Genomic DNA, 26,230 nt, shown 5'->3' on the forward strand with positions numbered 1-26,230 from the left:
ATCCCTTCCTATTGCTTGTACAGCAGCAGCACAGAGGAACACAGAACATGTATGTGTGAGTGTCAATACCAGCATATTCTGTTTTATACCATACAATTTTATAGCTTCTGAGCTGCATTATCCCCTTCTCCACAAATGTTCTTTAAAATTGTCTTTTATATATAAGAAGAAAACCAAACCAAGCAACGTATTCCTTAGCTAAACCCCAATGGAAAAAATTCAGCCTTCATTTCACATTAACCACAGGGTCATCAAGAATCTAGTGAATCGTGCACTTGAACCAGTGAAAGATTCCGAGGCTGACCAATTTTAATGGCCAAATGAACGTGTCATGTTGGAAGGATAATTTTTGCAGAATATCTTCTGCTATTTACACATTATTTGGCCTGTGAGAGATAAATCAGAGGTTCCCAAATAAAACTTTAATGAAACAGGTATAACTGCTACTCAAAACCCATATACTGTTTGAGCTTTCTCACCAGTATTAAGTAGATCAGCAAACATTCACACCTTAGATTATAAATGGAATCTTAGGCAGGTGCAACACTGTTAACAATACTGAAGCTATGGCCGAACACATACCAGATAAGCAGTACTAAAGCATTTATTATACTCTATATTGTACATTTTTGAGCTACATAAAAATAACTGGTAATTGAGAGGAAGAAAAAGGGGATGAGATGGGGAAAAGATGAAAGTACTCTACTGTAGTTGTTTCAGTATTCACCAACACTGTTCTGCTTGATAGTTGTAAGACAAAACCTAAATTTGACTTACCTGTCCAGCAGAGAATGATTAGGAAAAAAGTGTAATGAATCACTCTAGAAGTGTACGTGTTTTCTTTCTTACTGCCACCCAAGCCCTCCCTCAATCTTCCTTCCTCCTAGTGCTGTTAAAATTCCATGCTGCTCTCAGCACATCTCCTGAGCCTCACCATCCAGCCAATATCTGCTACATTTTCCTCATGCTCCTCTCTAATCCTCAGTGCTGGTGCCTCCATCCAGGCACTGAGTACCAGTGGTCCCCCTGAACTGCAGGGGGGAGAGTTGTATGATCTATTCTTGGCACTACTAACAGTACTTTATTGCCAGGGGGGCTGAGCAGACAAAGTAATTCATCTTAACTAACCCTCCCTACTGACTAAATAAGGAACTTCACATCCCAATCTTGGTTGTATGGATCACATGCAAACTTCACTCCTAGAGCACTAACAGAGTGCACCCCTGCTGCAGGTCAGAGAATTACTTTAATGCAGTATTCTGAGTATTGAAAAAACGTGTTTACATAGAATGAGAGTTTTCTCAAGCAAGCATGCAACTGAGAAACATTAAAAAAGTGTCACACTAGCAGGAAGAAATAGCTCATGTTACACAACAGCTCTCACCAGCCTCCCTGCGCTCCATCCAACTCCCTGACCTTGTCCACTTATTCAATTACAGGAGAGAGGACAAAACCACTTGTCCTTAAACTGTCAAGAGGCAGAAAAAAAAATTAAATTGCACCAGCCGACATCTGGTTGACATTGGAAACTTGCAGGCATAAAAATAAATCTTCCGTAAACTATATACACAATATAGTTATGACCAATAATTCCCCCACGTGGATGCTATTGTTCTTCTACAAGTTATCATTTTGAGTTTAAGTTACATTGCTTTGAAAAGGTTTAAATCAGACAGAGAAGAAATACTCACTCTTGAGTAAATGTGTACATAGGAAACCCAATATAACCCTGCTAGTACAGTATTATTTTCTCATATATAAGCCTGAATTTCAATTTCTTTACTTCTCCCCTGGCTATACAATTCTCCTTACAAACTGTCTTCTACACCTTACAGCTTCTTGTTGATCCTTCACAGATCGGGAGAACACAGAATAAAAGCGATCATAAAAAGAGCACCATTGAAGGGGGAAAAAAAAAGAGAAAAAAGAAAAATCTACTCCCCTCAAACAGTTACATTGCAATATGCTCAAAATAAAGCAATAGCAGTTGTATTGCTTTAAAAAGCAATGGTAATTTGCCTTGCTCATTAGCTTATATTCAGCCAAAAACCTACAGCATCTGGAAAAGGACAGCATGCCTAAGGAAGGGCTTGTCCATCCATACAGAAAAGACCTCTGATAATGTCGGCTCTTCCTGGCTCAATCTGCACAGCACTGGGGAAACAGAGATCTTCATTTAGATAATAATCAAAATATGGTACCTTCCACACACCCTTCTCATCAAAGTATCAACCTTTTGTGAGTTAAGTAAATACATTAATTTTATCAATCTAAGTACTGGGGTCATTTTTGGGTCATATATCTACCAGTCACAAACATTTAAGCGGTTTGCTTCTGCAGTAGCAGAAGCAGCTCCATTACTAAGTGAACACCAGTAGGGTTATGCAGTGTGTACCTTTGTCTGCTGAATGAGGCCACAGTCAACTGCTCACTGTGACACTACTGTGTACAAAACAAAAAGGAGTTTGAAGGAGAGGTGGCCAAACAGCAGCGTGGACTGTCATTTACAACTGTCCAAAATAAACACTAATTGGAAAAGAAGCAGCAGGCAGCAGAAGGGGTCCTGCGTAAACTTCATCCCTAAGAAAAAGGGATGAAACCAACATGAGGTGTTACTCAAACACAGAGAGATTACTCTCAACTGCCCTACTGAGAGTAGAGTTCATCAGTTCCTGCTACATGCAGCTGGTCTCAGAAATAAAACAGCCTGTTCACAGGAACACACTTAACAAGATGCTTTTGACCGAAGAGGTAAAATACATTAGAGAAGACTTCTGCAAATGAGGATGGAGTATCTGGAACATGTATAGGTGATACGGCGACACAGACACAGAGACATCTCAGATTTGCAAGTAACTAGGTGATAAGGGAATCTATTCAGACAAAAACTGATGTTATAATTACACAGTAGGTACCCAAACCACCAAGAGACAAAATCATGTCTCTCCTCTTCCTTTAGGGTTGTCCTTCCCCATACTCACAAAGAAGAAATTTCAGCTCTGTGATGCAAATAAGAATGAACCAATATTTTTTCCGCCACACTTAAAAATCTTCCTGTTTTCTCAAATGCATGAGAAAACGTTGATGGAATTAACAATAAAAACATAAACAACTGACTCCCATTTCCTGCCATATCAATATCAGTCAATGTAAGTTTCAAGCTGCTTTTTAATTGTAGTTGGAAATGGGATATGAACATTTCAATACTTCACTACATAATTGAGTGTTCAAATTAATACGGCCTTCGGTGTAATTAGAAGCAGCTCAACACCGACACAAAAGCACAAGCACAAATGAATAGCGTTCCACCTTTCTGGTGACAGATGACCTTCCCCTCCACGAGTTGAATCGATGCCAGAATTATGAACTGCTTCATAGTGCTTGAACAGCTCCTCAGCTGATCCATGAGACTTCATACACAAAGGACAGATAAATCCCTATTATGAAGAGGAGAGAGGGAAAAGAAAAAAAGAGACAAAAAAAAAATGTGAGAAGTAAAATGTGATTTTTTCCATCTCAATCAAAATGATGTTTGTATATATAAAATGCAGCAGATGCAATTCCTATTCCTCAAAGATCCATACTAAGAATTTCTCAATCTGATAACAGCTCTATAGCAGTTTGAAATTCAGAAAATGTCTGTAAAATTTCTATTATTCAGCATTGTTGTTTTTTTTTTTTTTTTTCCAGTAGCATTACATGTGAGTAACTAAGTACTTACTTAGAAAAATGGTAACTTAGAAGGGCTGCATTGCAATTACAACCACATTCAGGCTACTTAGTAAGGGCCAGGAGATTAAGAAACACTTTTTACCTTGCATATAATTAACTAATAAATGCAATTCACAGAAATACTATCTCAAGGAAATCACATCTTTACAGCCTACAGAAGACATCCTCTTTCAATCCAGAATACTTACTGCAAGCTTACCAGAGCAAAAACTTAGCAGAGCAATACCATCATTCCACCCACCAGCACACAGCCAAGTGAAAACTGTTAATATTATGCACCTCTAAATATCTGTGGAGTGTACAAACTGTCACTTATCAGAAGTACCATCCATCTCATTTTATCTAGCAATCTGCTTCTACGGGCTGGATTTGGTTACGGTTCTTCACTCATTTGGTTATCATGCCTGCTCCCAGCCTAATTATCTTTTAACTATATACAACATGCACTACAGTGGCGAGATAAAGAAACTTTTGAGTGAGAGTAAACAAATTAGTCTCACATTAAAGGCTCCTTATGATGCCAGACTGTGTAAAGAGAACCTCGTGCTTGGTTGCCTAGACTTAAATAACCAAATATTTGTATGGATTCAGTCCAAGAGAACTGTCAAGTGCAAGAACTCAAGCATGGATGACGCTCCAAAAGACCGAACAGAAACTTTCTGTTATTTATTTAATGTTTTAAGAAATTAATAATACAGTTGCTTGCAAAATCCAGAACATACTATGCTGAAGACTAATTTTAGTATAACTGTTAAAAAAGCAGTATACTCCAACAGACAAGAGACATTTACCTTTAACAATTATGTACTACTTCCAGAACTGGTCTGCATGGTTTCATTTCAGATTAAAACAAGTAACTCATACACGAGCGTACATAACATGGGTACAGAAAGACAAATGAACTGCTAAGTTCATTTGTCTGAATGCACTGAAAGTACCAGAGGGAAATTCCAGACAATTCCTGGCAAATAGCAGTAGCAGTGAACTATAGAAGCCGTCAAAAAGCAAGGAGTGTATTTTAACTAGCAGCTGAAAGCAGACAGACTCATTCGGCACACTGTAACAGAAGCCCTCTCTGGATGAAATGCTGCCAAGCGATTCCCAGCCTGCTGCTTGGTTTCCCCGTGACGGGAAGGTCCGCAGCCCACAGAGAAAAGCAGACATTCCTCACTGCACAAGTAAGAGCATTTGGAAAGAACAACTGTACAAAATTGCTCGGTCCTCTCCTTCCTATTGCCCTTTATTTTTTCCCATCTAAAGAGCAGAGTCTTCTCCTATGCTTGTGGGGTATTTTTTTTCTTCTTTCTTTGATGTGTGGTTGGGTTTTATTCTATGGCAAGAGGGGCCCTGGAGAAGAAGAAAGAATAGGTTACATTTGCAATTAACCCAAGGGGACAGCAATCAATCACCTGTCTCACCATCAGGCAAAGCCAGCCTGAGATGCCCCAGAAAGTCATTGCAGTGGTGGCAAGGACAAAGGGGCAGAGTGGCAAGTTGCCCAGCACAGGACAAGGCTACCACTGAGCCCTCAGAGGGCAGAGCTCCTGCTCCGGAAGCAGCTTTGCTGTCATTAGCAAGGGAGGAAGCATGGCAATATCTCCTCGTCCTAACAGAAACCATCTTCCTCCCACATGGGCAGGGCACAGAGCTTCACCACCGGCCCCAGCTCCTGCTCAGCCGTGACTAGGCCGACCTCGCTCTGCGGGACCCGGCACTGCTGGAGTCAGCGCTGGGTTACAGCTCCCACACACACCCTCATGCTGACACAGCATTTGCAACGGGTCTGAATCACAAGCTCCAAGTAAGATGCTACCCTTCTGCAAATGGGCAGTTCTGTTGCAGAAAGCAACACCCTTCCTGCTGCTTGCAGAGGTGGGGTGGATAAGAATACTGGCTCCGACAGCAGCTCTCAAGTCTGCGTACTCAGGCCTGGATTGCTTCTCGTAGCATGATAACACTGCTGAAGTCAGAGCTGAATAATAATCCAGGTCTCCTTACAGTAAGGGGACAGAATCAGTAGGACCTCCCCAGGCCCCATCTGGTAACCTACAAATGTGAGAAGGGGGGAAGAGAAGGAAAACTGACGGCCCATGCTTACGCCTTGCAAGAATTTTTGTTTCAAGGAATCACACCAAGTGCAAGATGCATGGTCCTCTATCAGGATAACCCTCTGGATAATGAGGAGATGGTACAGTTACTACCATGAGATGTAATGCTCCCCCCAACATGGGAAGGAGGGCAGGGAGGTCTCCATTCCAGTAAGCCTATACTTGGCTTCCTTAACTAAAACACTCTTGGAGAACAAGCAAGCATTGCTTTTGTATTCAAAGAAAGCTACAATATATAACATGCACAATTACACCTTTCAGAAGGCTGTATTTGACAAGAGACATTTGGTAAATTTCATTTAAAAACGCACAAGTTACTTTGCATAAAGCACAGCAAAACCACAGAGAAGTGAAAGGCATTTAATAATCTTCATATCATAAAAGCAAAGATATCACCTATGACCCCTGCAGCACTGCAGCATAACTTGTAATTTCCCAGCGGATGTTTCTAATTGAGCAAAATCTTCTGCTTTATTTAAGTAGAAAAGAGCACCCAAAAAGTTGCAAGGTGGTTTTTGTTTTTATATAGAGATCTTCCATCAGGAAACAAAAATGAAATAAAGAAAAAAACAACCACCACATGCATGAGTTCTTATCATGACAGTGTTTTTAAGATCACTCCAACCTTCTGAAGTAAGACAGAGCAGGAATATTAAAAAAGAAAACAAACCCAAACCAAAATACCATACATGTACACAAACAGTCCACTGGGAATCAGCATGCAATTTACAGCTCACAGCAGTGTCTGACCCACTGGTAAAGGTACTCCAATGAGAATGAGATAGGAATTTCAAACCCCACTTTTCTGCTTCAGCACCCAGCACCTCCACACTGCTCTCTGCGGGAGAGGTCTTCCTCAGTGCAGACTTCAAAACAGATGAGTTTCAGTCAGAGCAGAACAGACAATGCTAGGTAGAAGCTGCATAGGAAGGGATCTTGCCTCAGTTTGAGTTAGAATGACAAATTTTGCCAATGATCTTGGGCTCCATGGAAGTACCAGTCTTCTGTATTTCCTTTTGTTAAGACTTACATGTAGAGGGGAAAAAATGCCTACAAACACTCTTCTAATAGTTAAGATTTACTTTCAGACCTGCTAAAGTTAGGCTTCTCAATGCTCCCTCTCCTGAAAGGCATATGAGGTAAATAATTCCTTTCGGGTAACATTAATATTCTTACAAATCATTAATACAGCACCTTTCGGGAAGCAAGCCAGGATACTAAAAGCAGCACTGGAAGCAAACTCTTGCATCAAGAGCTACCACATTTCTTTTTTACTGGACCGATATAATTTACAGGGCTATTAACTGTTCAAAGAACCTTGGCCTCCCACCCAGAAACACTCCCCAGAATGAGCTGGGGCATGGACTCGGCACACTGCGTGCTACCAGACTGACTGCAGACTGCCATGGAGTCCTCCTAATCCTCAGTCATTTCAGAAGTGATTCAGAAAGAGTTTACAAATAGAGAAATTCATGTATAGGACTGAATGGGTTCTGCTTCTTTGGCTTCTTCTACTATTACTCTGTAAGACTGATGAAAGAAGGAAGTAAAAATATAATGAAAACTTCAGCTTCATCAGAATATTACCTTTCTTTTAAATGTTCTTCCTCATCATTCTGCACAAAGCTGACGTGAACATCAAGTTGTGTGTTGTGACAACACCTTCACAGGAGAAATAATTTCCCTACTCACTAGCAAAGAAAATCGAAGATTTCAAATATATTTCTTCAACAAGCTGAAGACTTCAGCATGCAGCTTGAATTGTTTTATTTTTTTATTTTTAAACCTCCATGTAGGTGTCTAACTCTCCAATCGTTGTTAATGGAGAACTATCCGATATAGTTAATGGAGCAAGCAACTCAGCAGCTGACCTAATGAATGTGTATAATGTAAGTAGGGTCAGCAAATGAGCTCCCCAGACTCCATCGCTGAGAAGTGGAGCTTGAAGCATCTGCATACATATGCCTTAAATCTAAATCTAAGCACTTACCAACTGTTCTATTTTCCAGAGCTTTACTGGAATAGTCTTTGTAGAGCTAATATGAAATCCTGTCTTACGTAACTAATGAGTGAAATGCAGATTACTTTAGGCTTCTTTTTCACAAATTAAAACTGGAGCTAGCTGGTAGAAAGAGGCCACCTCTTCTTTAGAGACAGTCCCATGGGCAAAACAGCTTATACAGATTTGCTTATAGAGTTGGAGTACAAGAGAAGGAACCCTAGGCAAGTTTGGAAGTCACAGACATAACTACCCAGCTTCCTTAGCATTTTGTTTAGTAATGGGATGACTGCCTATTCTCCTCCCCAACCCCATTTTAATACTGAATAGAATTGAACAAATGGCTGCTCTAATTACTGCTGATCTACATTTGTCTGTGGTAGAGAGCCATATAACATGAAGAGCGCACATGGAGTTCTATTTGCTAATGCAAGCAGAACTCCTGCAACATCTTGCATTTTTATCCCAGCAATTACATCATGAGTCAAGCTTAAAGAACCAAGGAACTTTGCTATTTTCCACTGAGAAGTCAATTTTGTTCCATAAACACTCTTCTCAGAAAACATTTAAGTACTGCGTTGAGCAAAAAATAAGCAACAAAAAAATGAACCACTGCATAATACCTACTTTTAGCATACAGAAAGGGTGAGAAAATAGTCTGCCATATACATACTATGGGACAGCGGTGTCCAATCTAGTATTGCCATGTATATAACCAGGCTCTTAGTTTGAGTTTCTTGGCTTCACCTTTGACCTTCCAGAAATACTGTGCCAGCACTCAAGTTTACAGTCTGTCCACAGTGAATCACACAAACAAGAAGTGATAGCTAGGATTCAAGTCCAAAGTTGTAATACTTCCAGCCATGACCTACGTTTGAAAGTGTCTCAGAATTCAGAGTAACATTTATAACCTTTTCACAAGTGTATGGGTACAGCAAGCTGATGCTCTGAACAACATTGAGCACATTTAGAACAGAAAGTTCAAGAGCACATTCACATGCTCAGAGGCATAATCACCCTCCTGGAGCCGATTTTAGTTGTTAAGTGTGACAATTATTTGGAAAGATTCTAAATTCACTGTTGGTGTTTTTCCACTGAAGCTGAACCTTCACAACCTTTCCAGATACGTGGTTTCACCAGAACTCACATAACTCGAAACTAAAACTCAGATATTCTTCAGTTACAGTGTGATTCAAAGGCTGAAACATTTTGTAGACAGATTAGAAAGTGTACGTACTTGGAGCCAGAGAACAAAAACAGTCTGACATCTCAGAGTTGAATGCTGTATCATGTCATTTCTAGGTTTTGTTTCTTTAACACACATTGAAGCAATTAGCTAAATCCTCAGGAAGTTCTCAGAAGCAAATTCAATTGCCTTCCTCGAGAGCAAGGGCAAGACTAAGCCTGTAATCTATTTCAGAGGTCTTACATACTGATTAAAGTACATATCTACGGGATACTTTAAGTGAAGGAATAAATAAGGTCACTTGCCTTACATATTCTTTATAAGAGAATACTGCTGACAGATCTTTTTTTCCATACTTCTTCCAGAAAAAAAAAACTCTGTGTTTACATACACAAAAAGATGCCAGCAGCTTCCTGAGATGACATCTCTATTCAACTTAATTATTAGAAAAGTATCTTAAAATGTCACATTTCTGATATTTAAGACCCACCGTCCATATCAACTTCATAGCAAATATTTAACTTTCTGATCAAAAAGAAAAGGGGTACCTTGCTACAGTTTATTTTGTAACATACTGCAGACAATGTCTTTCCAGGAAAGAAGTTGGATTCTTCTTGAGAAGAATAGAACCAACATAATTTCTAGTTTGGTTCTCTTCTGTTTCTATTACTATTGTTGAGTAAGACTACAGTTCTGTCACAACCTACAAGACTACAGTTGTGTCACGAATTAGAAATTCTAATTCAGTGGATTCCCTGCTTCTTAAAAGAAAGTGGCATCACAGAGCCAAGTCAAATCGGATCAGTGTCTCTGATTCTTCATTCTCTTAGTATTGTTCAGACACTGCAGAAAATTAATGCACTAATGTAGCTCAGCCAATGACTTTTGTTCCGGTGCAAAGAAGGCAAGTAGCACCAAGGTGTAAACTGCAATCTCATTGGAGAAGCAACTGAAAGAGCAGCCAAAAAGGATACATAAAATACTACGTAGGCATTAAAACTCTGTGTGGGCAGAGAGCCGGGGGGGGGGGGGAAACAGTCTGTAACATTCCAAGGGCATCCGTAAAAAAGGTATTATCAATTGAGATAAGAGACAAGTAAATAAGAAAAAAAAAAAAATCAAGAACAACAAAGTATTTTAAAACAAAAAACATTTTTGCACATTTAGTATTCCGAAGTACACTCTAGGCAAACAAGCTATAAAAAGCCTATTCAGAAAACAACTTCATATTTTGTTTGTATTAGCCAAGAAATGTGTACTTACTGAGCATCTGTGAAGTCACAGAAATAACCCAAATGAACTGCTAAATATTGCCTTAGGTTTAGCCACACTACAGCTAAAACAATAGACATTAATGGCCCCTACATTCTGAATACCATGGGAGTACCACACAGTGGTTTTCTGGATGCCTCCGGAGAAACCAGGAAGTGTGAAATTATGCCTCTCTGACTTACTGTTTAATCATCACCAATGTCCAAAAGAGACAGCAAAGAAACGGAGGAAACGATTTAGAAATGCATCATTCCTTTAGGGAAAAAAAATAAAATAAAACACAGGACAAACCACAAAGCTTTTGTTAGTAACAACTCATATATATAAGTTGGGGAACAATGTTCTATCTGGGAACGTGGTGATACATTCAACTTGCATAAGGAATTTGTTCAGCCAAGTTGGCTATACATTGACAAAGACGCTTGCCAATATTATGGTGCCTGTTCTTGCAGCTGAGTACACCTGCAACTTTTAAGGTAAAGTTTCTTCAGTGTGTGAGGAGTGGGAAAAAAAAAATACTTCACTGTTATTTTAACCACTTATCATATCGTGCAATCCCTGGTTTGAAAAAGAAGGACTGCAAGGAGAGCTATATAAGAGAAAGACCACAAATAAATCTCCAGGTGAGCAGTGAGTCTCCTTTCCTGCAGCAGGCCATCAGATACACTCAGAAGTTCTGGGAGGGGACACCTTGCCTGAAGAATGGCACCATCCCCTCCCTGCATAGACAACAGAGAGAGGGAAAGGCAAGGAGAACAAAAAGTGACCTGAGTTACTTCAATTTTGATCAGCAGGGAGCACGTATCAGCAAAAGAGAGGTTGGGGGTTAGGGAAGAAAGCAAGAGGTAAACTTAAAAGCAAGGTACCCGTGCTTTTGTCAATGAAGAGACGCTTTTTGAGTCACACAACTTGAGACTAAACACTGACCTTGCAGTGCTTCCTTTCCCCACACTTGAGGACAATGCACTGGCAAAAAAAAAAAACACCTGAACTCAGGAGCTTCTTCAGCACTGTTTCCAGCAAACTGTATTTGAGCTTTGCACAGTAGTACCACCAAGTCACAGGCACCCATACATCAGTTTAGTAAGCAGAAGTCAGCAATGTTTTGTATGTCCGCTGCAAAAGATGACACTAATAGCAGATGGCACTGATAGCCGATTAGACTCTTCTTACAATGCTGCCTCAGGAATGGCAAAGACACTGTGAAGGGTGACAGGCGTTGCTGTTTCAGAATCAAGATGTGCTTGTTATAACTACAAACTATCATTTCCCATCAACAAATACAAACCACCAGCTTCTCAGTAGTCAAATGTTTAAAATTTTACATACTAGCTCTGATAATGATTAGCAGATGCCCCACTTTTTCAGAGCTTCCATGAACACTAATATCATAGATGAAACCTTTTTTCTCACCTCTTTTCTGAATCACTGAACCAAAAAGCTTCAGATGTTTCAGTTAGAAACAAATGAACTTGTATTTCATATACCATACTCAATATAGAAGCTTTATCAGATTAAAAAGTTGTAAAGTGCTACCATCAACTAGAAGTAACTGATGATTGAAAAACAGAAGTGGGCAAGAAGCTACAGTCAACTCCACAAAACTGTATTAAAAATAGCCCAGGGTAAATGAAAGAGTGATTCCTTCAAGTAACCAAACCGTCTCTAATGGCTCACATCACGGTATCTATTTATACAGTGCATCAGGAATGCCTCAATCTATCACCATAAGCCACTCACATAAGGCACTTACATAGTGACCAGAAAATTGAAAAAGTAAAGGCAACATGACTATAAACACAGCACTATAGACAGTCCTTGCTTCAACAGGTGGCAGTGATGAGTTAATCACAAAATCATAAAAGTTGGAAAAGACCTCTAAGATCACCAAGCCCAACTGTCAACCCAACACCACTACGCTGCTCAGTGCCACAACCACATGGTTCTTGAACACCTCCAGGGACGGTGACCCCACCACTTCCCTGAGCAGCCTGTGCCACTGCCCAACCACCCTTTCTGATTAGAAATTCTTCCTGATACTCAACCTGAATCTCCCCTGGCACAACTTGAGGCCATAACTCCTCATTCTATCACTGCTACCCAGGAGAAGAGACCAACTCCCACTTCGTTACAACCTCCTTTCAGGTCATTTCAGAGGGCAATAGTGTCTCTTGAGCCTCCTCTTCTCAAAACTAAACAACCCCAGTTCTCTCAGCTACTCCCCCTAAGACTTGTGCTCCAGACCCCGTACAGCTGTGCTGCTCTTCTCTGGACATACTCCAGGGCATCCATGTCCCTCTTGCAGGGAGGGATCCAAAACTGAACACAGTGCTTGAGGTGAGGCCTCACCAACACAGAGTACAGAGGGACGATCAGCTCCCTGCTCCTGATAACTGCACTATTCTGATAGAAGCCACGATGCCGTTGGCCTTCTTGACCACCTGGGCACACTGCTGGCTCATGTTCAGCCAGCTGTTGACCAGCACCTCCAGATCCTTCTCTTCCGTCATACAGCTACAAATAAACAGAAGAAGCTACAAATCCGAAGTGGAACACATCAAATAATGTAAGCTCAGCTTACAAGAAAAACAAGTAGAAGCTGTTCAATAGAAATACATGAGTGAATGTAAGTCTTCTAATATTGGGAATGTTTCATGTGAGACATAACTGCAAATTGGAGAGTTATACACAAATTAATTCTTCTGCTGAATGCGTGCCTTTCAATCTTGCAAAGAGATCAACTATTTTTTAAAGAGGAATCAAAATAAACACACTTTTGAAAAGCTTATTATCCAAGCCACAAGAAAAGATGTATGTTCATTTAAAACAATCCATCACCAGAGCTATTGAAACAAAATAAACAAGACCCACAGTAACAGCTGGAAGGTCACGAAGCTCCTGTCTTCCTTCTGTCCCCGTGTGCTCATTCTGGTAATGTTCAGACAGATCAGTAGGAGTTACACACACTTTCATACAGAGTGGACAGATGAAGCCCTGTGAAACGTATATTTGTCTTTAAGAAACTAATAAAAACAAAAGGATTTTGGAATCAAATAGTGTTCAAATTCTTATGCTGGAAGTTTTTACAATCACTAAAAGCAAAGTCTGCAGCTATTTCCTTTTGGATGTTTAATTTTTGCAAATCACATATCAATACCATGAAGAAGAAAAAAGGAACAGTTAAGAATGTGAAAATAAATCTAAACCACATGTTAAATGCTAATACCACACTGCATACTAAGTCTTTTCCAGACACCCTTGGGACCGCCTTCGTGTGACTTGCTGCATAGCAAGCCATGAATGGACCATTATAAGGCATCACATCAGATCCACCAGGCAGTTTCTCCAAGGCATTTGCAGATCCAGGACAGAAAGAGACCAAAATCGCCACAGAGACTGCAGAAATACTTCTGTAAATTAGTAAGCAAATTTACAGTAGAATGAGAGGCACAGGCGCGAGAAACACCATTTTAGCAGAATTGAAGAAAACAAAAGGGATGGGGGAGGTGGATTAAGCATGCTAACCAGGGATTTACCAAAGCCAACAGTTAAGAGTTTCTAAAGGATAGCAGCTTTCGACATGCTCTACCCCCAGAAAAAGCAGGCGTAGCACAGCGTGCTGTGGGTGCCCATCCATGCTGTGGCTGCAGGATACCTGCACCTGTAGGTGCACCTGCAAAATGGGGCCTTGAGACAGACCTGTCTGACCCATGCAGCCACGTGACACCAGCAGAAGTGTAACTCACGGGTGGACACCCTGCAAACATGGAATATTTAGTGACCCTACACTGCATATGGAGTTGCATTGGGATCTAAGATACAAAGGAACGAACGACAGGCCTGAACTTTTCCTTCCCTCAGGATGCACAGTGAATAAAAAGATATACCTAGAGTTAACTTCAGGCCCATGTGTGATCTGTAGTGCTGACATGGCCCCAGGAGAAACTAAAACAGGCCTACCTCTCTTGCTGAGCAACAAATAGTTTTAATTTAATCAGCCTCCCTCATTCCTTTTGTTTTATACAATTTTCAAAACTCAGGATTGATTTCAACCTGGCTTGAAGGAGGCAGGAAACATGAGAATCTACTCGGATTTAGTAATTATTCATTTGAGTCTTACAGAATTACAAATTAGAAAATCTAGCTATGAAATTGGAATGAAAACAAGTCAGATTTTTTTGCTTTTATGCAATACTAGAGAACCAGGTGGGATCATAACTATACAAAGGAGAGCAAACATTCTACAAAGCCTCACTACAGTGGTTTTATTTGAGAGTTCTCAGAAAGCAAACATCTCACACCAGCTGCAAAGGAAAAGCACAACCAAGAGAAAGGCTTGAGCTGCACACACTAATGCATGGATCTCAGAGAGCAACAAACCATCACCAGCTTCAGAACTCAGATTTAATCAGATTTTGAAGTCACATGCAATACCCTACCTGTAAACAATGCAGCTGACGGTGGAATTACTGATAACTAAAGATACTTCTATGTTATATATGTTATACAGCATCATCCAGAAGTGACGCAGCCAATGATCTGGCTTAAGTTTCAGCAGGGCAGCAAGAACTAAGGGGTGCAGTAGTGCAGGCACACCAGCACTTTCAAAGTATGGCTTATGTCAACAAACAACACTACATTAGTATCAAGGTACCTCATGACACCCACCAGTGATATTACAATCATCCATTTTAGCCAAACTTTGGAAAGAAGCAATCATCTCATTGCTTATTTCTATGCTGTAGTTACCTAAAATAGTGATGAGACTTTAGTCTGCACTTTAAGAATATTTATTCACCTCAGGGACAGTGTAAACATGCATACAAAACTCACGAATGCATGACCTGTATAACATACAACAATAAATTAAGCAATGTCTGATCATACTGATTGCAATACAACTTTGAGAACTAAGAAAGAAGCAGATGCGCAGATGGAAGGCAATTAGAATTTTGAACAGCACAGTGAGAAGTTCTCTTATCGCTTATCATAACAGACATACGAGCTTTTGACTCATCATACACTTCATTCAGTGTAAGAAAGGGCACTTTGCTCCCTTTAATGCTGTAATAGGAGTAATTAACCTTGCACTGCATTTGTATGCTAAGCTTGAAACATTCGCAAGCTCAGTAATCAGGCTACATTAGCAAAAAATAGCTTCAACAGCCAGCGAAGTCAGCGTGCGTTTCTAAAAGTTAATATTTGACAACACTGTAAATCCAAAGACGTTGTAATGTAGGATAGAAGCAAGAATAACACCTTACTCTGCTGGCTAAGTGTGGCATACAGCACATTAGAAAAATTGATAGGAATTACAAGTGGCAGCTTTATGTACATAGACCAAACAAAACTCAACACATTTGATACCTCATGTGGAGAACGAGGTTCCCAAAATACATTACATCTAGCACATGCAAGGTGAAAAGGAAGTGCAGGTGAGTTTTCAGAACTCATTAAACATTTATAAATGAGGAATGTTAAGCTTGTATCTTACTGCTTTTCATTTTAATCATTTATGTCTATGATAACAGGAAGGAGTGCTTGTCATCATTTAGTCAATCAAAAGTCACATAAATATGGTCTGTTCTCACTTTTTTATTTAAATAAGAACCTATTTTTAGACAATGTCACTTTTGAGTATTTACATAGAACAGCTGCTACTTAGGAGTGGCACCCAAAGGAACGCCCAACAGCTCTGTGGGTCAGAGACAAGCAGACACAAGGTTCACAACTCCAGCCCCACAAATCAGTGCACAGTACCTCAGAGGAGCCCTCATTGTTCACATCCACGGCATTTCCTGGAGCGGCAGATAAATCGGAATCTGAGCTCTGAGACCCAACTCTGCCCGGAGTCTGAAAGAGAAAAGGAGGGGCAAAATGAACGTCTGCAGCCTGTATTTAATAGAGCATGGTATGTAACCTTTACAAAGGCCTCTCTGCGAAAACACAGATCTTCCTTCCACGAGTGGAACGAAATGAACAAGCTCACAAACTAATTAGGTAATTTGCAGTGCAACACGTAGCAAAAGCTTTTAACCCAAGACTCTCAAAGCACTCGAAGTATCAAACAACAAGCAGACACCAAATGCAAAGGCCAGGATTTTAAATAGATTCCTCTTACGAACGCTCAACACAAAGACTTAAACTCAAGTCTGCCCTTATATCACTCATGGTACTGTTAAATTAGCTCTCTCCATCCAAGAGGAAAACATCAGAAATTACAACCTAAACATTTTCTGCAGCGGTGGCTGCTGCTTTTACTCATCTCTAGAACTCCACTGCCTGACCAATGGCAGAAGAGTTACCGTTCCCAAAGCAAACAGCAGCAAATAAGTTATCTCAGTACTGATATGCAATCTTAGTTTCTACAAAGAATAAAAGTTCATTATCTAATTCCATGAGGACAACTGAAAGTGGGATGAAATAACACTGCTTGAGCCCAGCCAGAAATACTCATAGCGTCGTACAGGGATTTCTGATCTAATACAGGAGGATTAAAGATACAGAAATTTAAACAGATAGATGGAAATTTACAGACTGGGGGGGGGCAGAAGTAAGGAAACAGTTTTATTTTTTAAATCTTGGTACCTCCAAAAGTTTGCTTTAGAATTTTCTTTAACATATCCTTTCTTTTCAGACCAATCAGTCTGACTGATGGCATACCTACAACATGCAAGCTTCCCCATACTTTGAAAACAAAGTGCTCTTCCCTGCCATGTTTGGTAAACAGTGCTCTATTTCAAATTCTCATATAGATTACAGTCTTGTAATCATTTTTTTTTTTAAGTGTAATTAAAAGGTCAAATTAACTGATTAAGGACTGATGCCCAATCAGATGCAGGTTTTAGAACAGCTCCACAGATGAACCAAGGGGAAGCGAGTAAATGTGTCAGAAGCAAGCTATCAGGGGCTGCTGACAGCACGCCTAGGAGGGGAACAACTCTCCCCATTTCAGTCTTTTCTGGGTCATCAGCAGGAGGCTGGGCTGCATTTGTGAGCCTGTTTTGTGCGAGAACAAAGAGTACAAAGGTAATAGGTGGACTGCTGGACTGGATGATCTTAGAGGTCTTTTCCAACCTTGGTGATTCTATGATGTATATACACATATCTACATAAGGGAACACGAAATAAGGTGTTCAAGTTATCTCCCACAAAGGAGCTGATATTTCAAGATATAAGAAGCAATTTTATTGATAGGAATTTTTCAAAAAGCTTTAGAAATCTAAGGATGATAAAAAGGATTTGTATGACAACTAGCTAGAGAGGATCTTCTGTTCCCAAGAAGGCTGAAAAACTGAACCACTATCTGTCCTAATACCTACATCCACAAGTAGAAACAGGATGCTTTGAAATGGAGAAAGTGTCAGCTTGAACAGAAAACACGCTTCTTCAATAATCATTTACAGCAAGTGGATGCCTTTGGCTCCACTCTTCATTTCCTAAATCTGAAGAAATTGGTCTGGGACAGCAGAACAGTTGATGCCCCATCCCTGGAGACTTTCAAGGTGAGGCTGGATAAGGCCCTGGGCGACCTGATCTAGCTGCGGTGTCCCTGTTTATTGCAGGGGAGTTGGACTAGATGGCCTTCAGAGGTCCCTTCCAACTCTGAGGATTCTATGATAATCCTAAGGGAGAAACCAAACAGGAGCTGACAGCCTGGGCAGTGACAGCAGCAGATGGCCAGATGGCCTACTGAACCGAGCAGAACACACCTCCACTTCAGCCATACCTGACAGCTGCACAGTGAATGAACCACTTCTTCCCAAAACCGAGAACCTTCTGTGACTGCTAAGATACAAGAACATTTCTTCATTTTACATTATAACATCTCATACATCGCTCAGTGCACAGTTAATCAGCTATCGTGTGACAGAACTGTTCCACAATGAGATCTGCATGTTAAGTTCTGCTGGTTTAGAACTACAAACTGGAGATCACTACAAGCTTCATGAGGAAAGCTGTTACAGTAAAGCACAGTATTATTACTATTATTACATGGCTGATTAAAGTACTTGCTTTATGAAACACTTCAGACATACTATAATCACACTAAAATGCACCACATGGCATGCATTACTACTCGAAACATGCGACAAAGAAATTATCAAACAGTTCCTGGTAAAATCCTTTTAGGGATCTAAAAAACAATGTGCTTCCTTCGAAACAGAAAGTGTAATTCAACACAGATGTAGAAGGAACGACAGGTGGCATTTTCCAGGGAGCGGCATACATGAGTTAGAAGGGTGGGAAGGAGAAAGGTCATTAAGTACCTTCCCACATCAGGAGAAACACACCCCACTGTCCGCTTGCAAAGTGATACAATCTATCAGAAAGAACGGAACACACATTTAAGAGGATGTTATGGAAACCATCCACGGAGACCATCCAAGACCATCCACGCAACTAAAGTTGCACTGTAAATGAAACTTCTGTCACCAGACAAAGAATGGGGGGATTGAGTCACAGGGGCTTTTTTTCTTTTACTGAGCATCCCATGATCAAGTATATTCACAGATATTTAAGCAAGGCTCCCACATCACCGCTATGCCACATTCCATTAAAAAATAAATCACAACCCATTGAACAGCATAACAAATGGGCTCGCCTGGTGAACTCGGGGAAGGTTCAGAGTGATGCTCTTTGTTTCCAGTTACCTTTATTATTCTCGACCGACTAAAGCCCTGGGCAATGAGGGGGAGCAGAAGAATGACGTATGAATCATACACGAGGAGTAGTTCTTCACACGGGATTCTGTATTTGTACTCTAACACAACTAACATTTGAGCTATACATAGAGCTGATGAAAAATTAGTTCCTCAGCCAAGGTATTTGCTTCCTAACTGTCTGAATTATATTTGTTTAGCTGAGAAGCATACATTTCTACTTACGGCACCATAGCTGGGGAGATACTATGCTAAACTGCATAATGTTGTTGGTTGTGTTTTCTCAAAACTTCAAGCTAATATAAAGAATCATCATTAACAAACAGAAAACGCAACGACTGCAGCTTGTTTTCTGAAAAGGGATAGAAAATTATGTAAAGAATGAGTTGCGCTAATGCATTCAAGTGACACATTATAAATATGGATCACTCCCATGTCGCTTCTGCACAGTCATTTACCTGTCTGTACCTACACTCCATTCACTTGTGATGCTCTTTTCAGTGGTTTTAAATTGGGAATAAATTAAATCTTTGACAAAGACTTCAAGCCTTGAGAATGTCTTTAAAAACATGGGTTTATACAGTTTTCTCAGTGCAAGTTGAAATATAACATAAGGCACTACTGCCTGAACATATTAAGGTCCTGAACGAGTAAGCAAGGCACAAGAATGGAAAAATAAGCCAGCCACAGCCTTTCCCATCTTCCTGTTTTACTCTTGTCTGTCCTTAAAGACTTGACAGCCAAGTATATTCCAATAAAATTTTCTCTTCAGTAGCTTCTTGAGAGGACACATCCTGTACTGCAGTTTATATGTTCACACAACAGGCCAATGTTTCATAGACAACGCCTTCTCAAGGCCTCCATACAAAACTTTCAACTCCAGAAACACTGTAAACCTAATTGAGCACACTTGACGAGGCTGCCACTTAGCAGTAATTAACAGGTGTGCCAGAAACAGAGCATGCTGTGATACAGAACAGTGGTACTGTTTACTTCTTTAGATGTCTGACAGCTATTTTACAACTCCATTAAATAAAAGGACGTGGTGTTCACGGGGCATGAAGCCTTCCCTCGCTGCCTGCCACCAGTTCTGCACGAGCACCCGAGCGAGCACGCTGCCTAGCCAGCCCTGTAATCATAGGCGTAAAGAAGAAAATTATAGGTATGGCACAAGATGCAGCACATCCCAGACAAGTAAACATCTCCATTCCTGAGCACGGAGCAAAAGGAATGGCAACGACCACTTCGGCTACAGAAATGCCTGCGAAGCCCAGGTGTGCACTTGGAATCAAAGGGCCTTCAGGACTGAATGTAATACAGACCACTTTTGGCACAAACCACCTTTTCTCCAGGCCAGCATGATGATCGATGCGTGAAACTGAGAAGTGGCAAGAGCCTGAATGAAAGATTTTTTTTCACAAGCCCGTTAAGTGCAAACTTATAGAACAGATGGATCTTTGAGATGTTGCATTGAAAACATAAGTAAAATTTAGGAACAGCTTGCAAGGAAAGGACCCAAAAGGAGGTCCCAGTTCAAGACAGCACGGAAACACCAACTTCAAACACTGAGTGATGTTCTGTAGTAACGAGCACGTAATACTTTCTGTTTTTGTAAAACATGCCATGCGAAGTTACTGAGAGTATTCTTTTAAAAGCAAAAATGACAGCTGTGGAGGAAACAAAAGGGTCATCAGGAACAGGAAGGGTATTAAAAGAAACATCGGATGTTTTACAACTTCAGGAACCAGAATATCAAGAGGCTACAAACAGCACCTTTGTAGCTAATGCCTTCCTCCTTCCCAGCCCAGAGCCAGCCCTCGGGACCTAAAGAAGAGCCATGCAATGCAGTTCACCTGTTGCCTATCATCAGCAAACGATAAACTAAACACGTGCATGAGAAACCACGTTCTGTTTGCTTCATATTTTGTTGTTTGTTTTTGAACCAGTTACATTTCTGATGCGCAAGGAAAGTTCCAAAAGGAGGACTGCTGACACTCAAATCGCTGCCTCGGTGATGAGAAATTCTGATTATGTTTAATGCTGCCCCTAGTTGTAACACTTACTCTCTTTACATGCAAATTCGGCAGCAGCAGCCAAAGGCTCACTTTTACTACCAAGGCACATCAGAAGTCACTGCCATGCCTTACCAATGGCAAAGTGGAGGTCAAAAGAGACAAATGCGGCTACGCACACAATCACTGCTTCTACCAACGGGGCATGAGGCTTTCTGTGAGGGGAACTTGTTAAAAGCAGAGTTATTCACACCACACAAAATGCATGCACAAGTTTTGCCATTTCCTTATTTACTGCTGAGCACCTTGGTTAGCAATGAGCTCTGCTCTAGTTTTTTAACTTCTGTGTGACCTCAGGTTTCTCACACACAGGGGTGAACCTCCCCCAGGCCGTTTCGTGCGCCATCTCAGCGCTCCTTGAAGGCCTGTGACTTCTCAGAGCAGTCAGCATCCAGCTAAACGCTGGCCACGTTCAATGAGGGGAGCGCCGAAGTCCCCCCTGCTCGCAACTCTCCTCCCACCACGCTCAGTCCCTCGGAAGCACGAAGCTCGCAGAGCACCACGCGCATCCCCCACCCACGCTCTCGCGAACGCGCTTCGCGCCGCGGGCCCGGCCCTCTCGGCCGCGGGCAGCTAAGAGGCTCCGCGGGCAGATGCCGCAGCCCGGCTTTCCACCCAGCCGGGCCCGCAGGAAAAGCCGGTTCCGACCAGACGAGAGACGGCTGGGTAGCGGCCGACGTTACGAGCCCGTTCGCCCTCGGAGCGCCGCGATGGAGGCGCGCCCCCCGGCTCCGAGCTCTGCCCGGCGGCGGGCGGGGACCCCTCCGCCCCCGAGGAGGGCGCGGCCCCCGGCTCTGCACGCCCGCCGCCCCCAGCCGGGCCCACCCCGTGGCGGCGAGGCTCGGGGACGCCCCCGCGGCCTACTCCGCGCCCGCGGCGGGGCCGGGCAGCGCCGCAGCTCGGGCCGGTGCCTCCCGCCCCGCCGCCGAGCCGGGCCGTCACCAGGAAGCGGGGGAGCCGCCCCGCCGCAGAGCAGCACGCCGCCTTACCCGCTGCAGGATCCGCCTGAACATGGTGGCGGGGCCGGGTGCCGCCGGGCGGTCGCGGCCACGCCGAAAGGAAACCGCGGGGCCCCGCGCAGCGCCGCCCCCGCCCCGCAGGAGCCCGGCGCGGCCCGCTCGCCCCGTGACAGCCGCGGCGGCAGGGAGGCGGAGCAGCCGCCGGGGCGGGACCGCGCCGCGCCGGGCAGCACCCGCCCCTCCTCGGAGAGGGCCGGGCCGGGCCGGGCCGAGGGACGGAGCCGCTGTCGGGGGCTGGAGCCGCGGCACCGCCGAGCTTTCTCTGCCGGCGGGGAGTGGGGGAAGGGAGCGCCGCTGGCGGGAGGCCCCGTCCCACAGAGCTCCCCGCCCCGCCCGCTGCCCGCCGTGCCGGTTACTGCGAGTGCGGAGTAGCGCCGTGGTTTGGATAGTCAACTGGAAGCTAAACCTACTGGAAATGAAATTCATTCCTTATTGCTTCCATAGAGCCAGGGGCGGGAGGGGCTACCTTGTGGCAGTGCCGCTTAGACTCGCATTGAAATGTCAGAAAAGAATCTTGTGCTCCCACACACGTACCGTCAAACACAGAATTGCCCCAAAACGAGCAGTTCTGTCCAGAAAGGGTTTGTGCTTAACCGGTGCTGAGGCAAAACGCCTATGTGGCTTTTGGCTGGAACACCGTACGGCCTCCAGCATGCAGAACTGAACACGCTGCCATTTCCTGTCGGTTCTAAAGCTGCAGCTTTTATGTACTGAATGCAAGGCGAAGGGTCATGATTAAATAATGGACCTGCTTGGTGACTTACTGCGCTGGACATAGCAGACATTAGATGCCACTCGTGCTACAGTGATTGAAAACATTTCCACTCTGAAGCTGATGTTTCTAAGCACTCTAAAATCCATGGATTTGGCGTGAGTTATGAGCACGTGACAAGAAGGATTCAGATGCAGCAGCCAAGACGTGAAGTACAGCAACATGAAGTGTCCCATCTGAGTTTCCCCAGCTCCTGGTCCTGGTGTTTCATGATGCTGTTCCTCTGTTAAGGCACGTAAGAGCACACACCATGTAGGGTCATGGCTTCAGCTGTTGAGGGGTGACGTCTTTGGTCACATCCATCAGATCATTTCCATTTTTGTGTCTATAGTATGAAGCAGCTTTAAAATACGCTGTACTATGTGGCAGTGGTAAGGTCTGCATTTGAATTTTCTGCATGGGATTAACAATGGGAAGAGGGGTTGATCTTGCTGTACTTTGCAATATGCTTTGTACTCTCCCAGGTTAGCAGTTCCTGCGTGCTTAGAGCAATGTTGAGGATCCTGGTGAGAAGTCTTACATCACAGGAGGATGTTCTTAAACAAATCCTGTAAGGCAATGCACAGTGCTGTATTTCTGTGGATGTTTCTGTGGATTTATGCACCTCTCTGTCCCCCATCATTCCCTCAGTGACTTCTGGATCCATTGGCCAATTTCCATCAAATATGACAGTGCTAATCGAGGCTCAGGGGCACTGGGCTCCTACAGATTTAAGTAGATGACCAGGAAGAGAGAGAAACCTTTAGAATTCCCCCGTAAAGGAAAGACTGCAGCATGATCACCTTTGCTAAACACCAAGAATGCACATTAGAATTTACCCTTGGGGCAGATGTGTAGGAAAAAAAGATTTCATCAGTCCCATTTCAAGTGGAATTCCTTGCTTTTAATTATTATGTGTATGTTAATGCCTGTGAGTTCATAGGTGCAGCGCAAATACTGAAATCACATGCCGTTTAAATATGGTTTATGCCCTCAGGCATGGGAGTTGCAAATTTGCATTTCATCCAACCTCGTAAACTTTGTGAGGGCTTTGGCGCCTTTGTATGGAGCCTATTGCTGACAGTCTTGGACTAAAATCATGGCAGAGACTTTCTTGGGCATTCCAGCTGGAAAGCGGGTGCTTCATCCTCTGAACATAAGTCACTGGCTCAGTCTGAACTACAGCAGCCTCTCACATACGATTAGCTGCAGAAATCAGCAGGCCTGCATTTCAGTAGACAACCAAAGTCAATCCTCGGACTGAATAAGCAGTATTCAGAATGGCCCAGCATGCAGCAGCACCTCCCAAGCCTTCCAACAGATCATTGCCTTTTTTTTTCTCATGGCTATGCACATAAAAGCCCATAAAAGCCATGATTCCTGGTCCACAGCTCACAGAAAGCCATGCCCATGTGAGCTTCTGCCATCACTGAGGGCTGTAAGGAGTCACCATCACGTCAAACACAATGACTGAGAAAATAATGTGTGGTATGTCAATATCGCATGTATGTAGACTTGTAGCCTGTAAATTTCCAAATGTTCTGGGCTGCTGTTCTGCATGTTATCAGCTTTTGTATGGATAATTGTTTTCAACAGGCTGCCCAGGGAAGCTCTGGGTGCCCCATCCCTGGAGGTGTTCAAGGTGAGGTTGGATGGATCCTGGGCAGCCTGATCCAGTGCTCAGCAGCCCTGCCCATGGCAGAGAGGTCGGAACTGGATGATCTTTAAGGCCCCTTCCAACCCAACCCACTCTGTGATCTCTGGGATTCTGTGTTAAGTTCCTGACCTCAAAATCTTTTCGTCTCAAGCTCCTTGGGTGCATGCTGTGCTGCACTGCAAAAGTGTCCCACTGTTTTCAAGATGTTACTTTTAGGTTTCTTATTTACAAAGGGCATTAGAAAGTCTCTGTGTTTTGTTTTTTGTTTTTCTTCCTAGCTCTTTAACTGTACATTTATGACTGTCACTTTATGTTCTTCATTTATTTTTGGCAAATGTCTTTCAAATTTACCCACATCTTTTTCTGAGGCTCTCCTGGGTTGAACTCTATGAATTGAACACGCAGAACAGATGGTTTAAAGGATTTGTATGTTGAAAACCATAATGGCTAGTAGGTAAAAGTAATATGTCAAGAATCCACATCAAAAACCATGGAACAGGCAAATAATAAGATTAAAGATTAGGAGTATTAAAAACTTGCCAACCATCTATCTTCAAGATTAAGTAAGTAAGTGCAGAACCGTAATTCATAGATAAGTGATACATTATAGGTTATAACATTGGTGAAACCACAAGAAAGCATGCATCAGGAATTTGCAGATTCCCCCAAATGGTTCAGGAGCATGTATTCCATAAAAAAATGGGGGGTTGTGTGTTCCTAAATCAAATCATCATTTCGTCAAAACACCTACTGAGAACTGTCATTTAAGAAAGTCATGGATGGACTAATGGAGATTTAGGAAGGAAAAACTACCTTGAAAAAGAACTTTTCAGCTACTGATAGTCTAGCCTTTCACTACAAATATTCACAAACAAAATATGCAGAGTGCTGTTTGAATTCATGTTTTCTTCATTTTGCTGAGAAACTACACTTAAAACTCATCATTCTTGCAGGTGGCACCAATTGTAGAATCATAGAATCGTAGAATTGTAGAATCATAGAATGGCCTGTGTTGAAAAGGACCGCAATGATCATCGACTTTCAACCCCCTGCTATGTGCGGGGTCACCAACCACCAGACCAGGCTGCCCAGAGCCACATCCAGCCTGGCCTTGAATGCCTCCAGGGATGGGGCATCCACAACCTCCTTGGGCAACCTGTTCCAGTGTGTCACCACCCTCTCTGTGAAAAAATGACCAATGACCTTGAAGAGGCCAATGGCAGAAAACAGCTAAGAGGTGAAAAGTGGTGATATGGAGAAATGTGTTAGACAGCTGGGATAAGACATCAGTAAGACTCACAGTACATCAAGAAGTAATTTTAACAGTGACACATAAAGGTGAAAAGTCACTGCACATGAGACATTTGCACTGTCTTCAGACCAGATCTGCACAGGAGCTCCTGTACATCTTCTTGGCTTGCAAATCTTTCCAGTAGTGTAAATGTGGATCTCTTACCTCTACCTAATCATCATATTTGTCACAAAACCAAAAAAAAAATGTAATTAACTTTGAGACATGTCTACCTCCTTTAGGTTTAGACTTGAACTGCCCCGTGGGTTCCAAAGGTACATAGTGGGGTGTTGAAAGTCACAGGATGTCACCTCTGCCTCATCAAGGAGCTAGGCCAAACCTCTGGGGTGGTTATAGTCTGTGTTTGAGCTGTTCATTGACCTTTCCTGACCCATTCCTTTCTCACACATATGAAAAATAACAGCTCTTCAATTCTTAACTTCAGGTACTGAAGAAGTTGGCAGCGCATCAGTACTTCAG

At 42.5% G+C, this 26,230-nt stretch overlaps 1 protein-coding gene across 4 annotated transcripts in view; it reads right to left on the reverse strand.

Moving 5' to 3' along the window:
- Positions 1 to 22,138, reverse strand: part of EEA1 (early endosome antigen 1) — a 71,398-nt gene extending 49,260 nt beyond the window's left edge. For 2 of the 4 annotated variants that reach the window (XM_025154712.3, XM_015284181.4), the window contains exon 1: positions 3,310 to 3,399. Coding sequence is in view for 2 of the 4 variants with exons in the window: in XM_004937623.5 (XP_004937680.2) it covers positions 3,310 to 3,437; positions 13,169 to 13,291; positions 16,058 to 16,150; positions 22,022 to 22,045 (368 nt within the window). In the remaining 2 variants the exon portion in view is untranslated. Of the gene's footprint in view, positions 1 to 3,309; positions 3,438 to 13,168; positions 13,292 to 16,057; positions 16,151 to 22,021 lie in introns of those variants that run through there. The other 2 variants (XM_004937623.5, XM_416138.8) reach the window with 2 other exon arrangements.
- Between the last annotated feature and the right edge of the window lie 4,092 nt (positions 22,139 to 26,230).

This window comes from Gallus gallus, chromosome 1 (genome assembly GCF_016699485.2).
Source record: "Gallus gallus isolate bGalGal1 chromosome 1, bGalGal1.mat.broiler.GRCg7b, whole genome shotgun sequence".
NCBI lineage: Eukaryota > Metazoa > Chordata > Aves > Galliformes > Phasianidae > Gallus > Gallus gallus.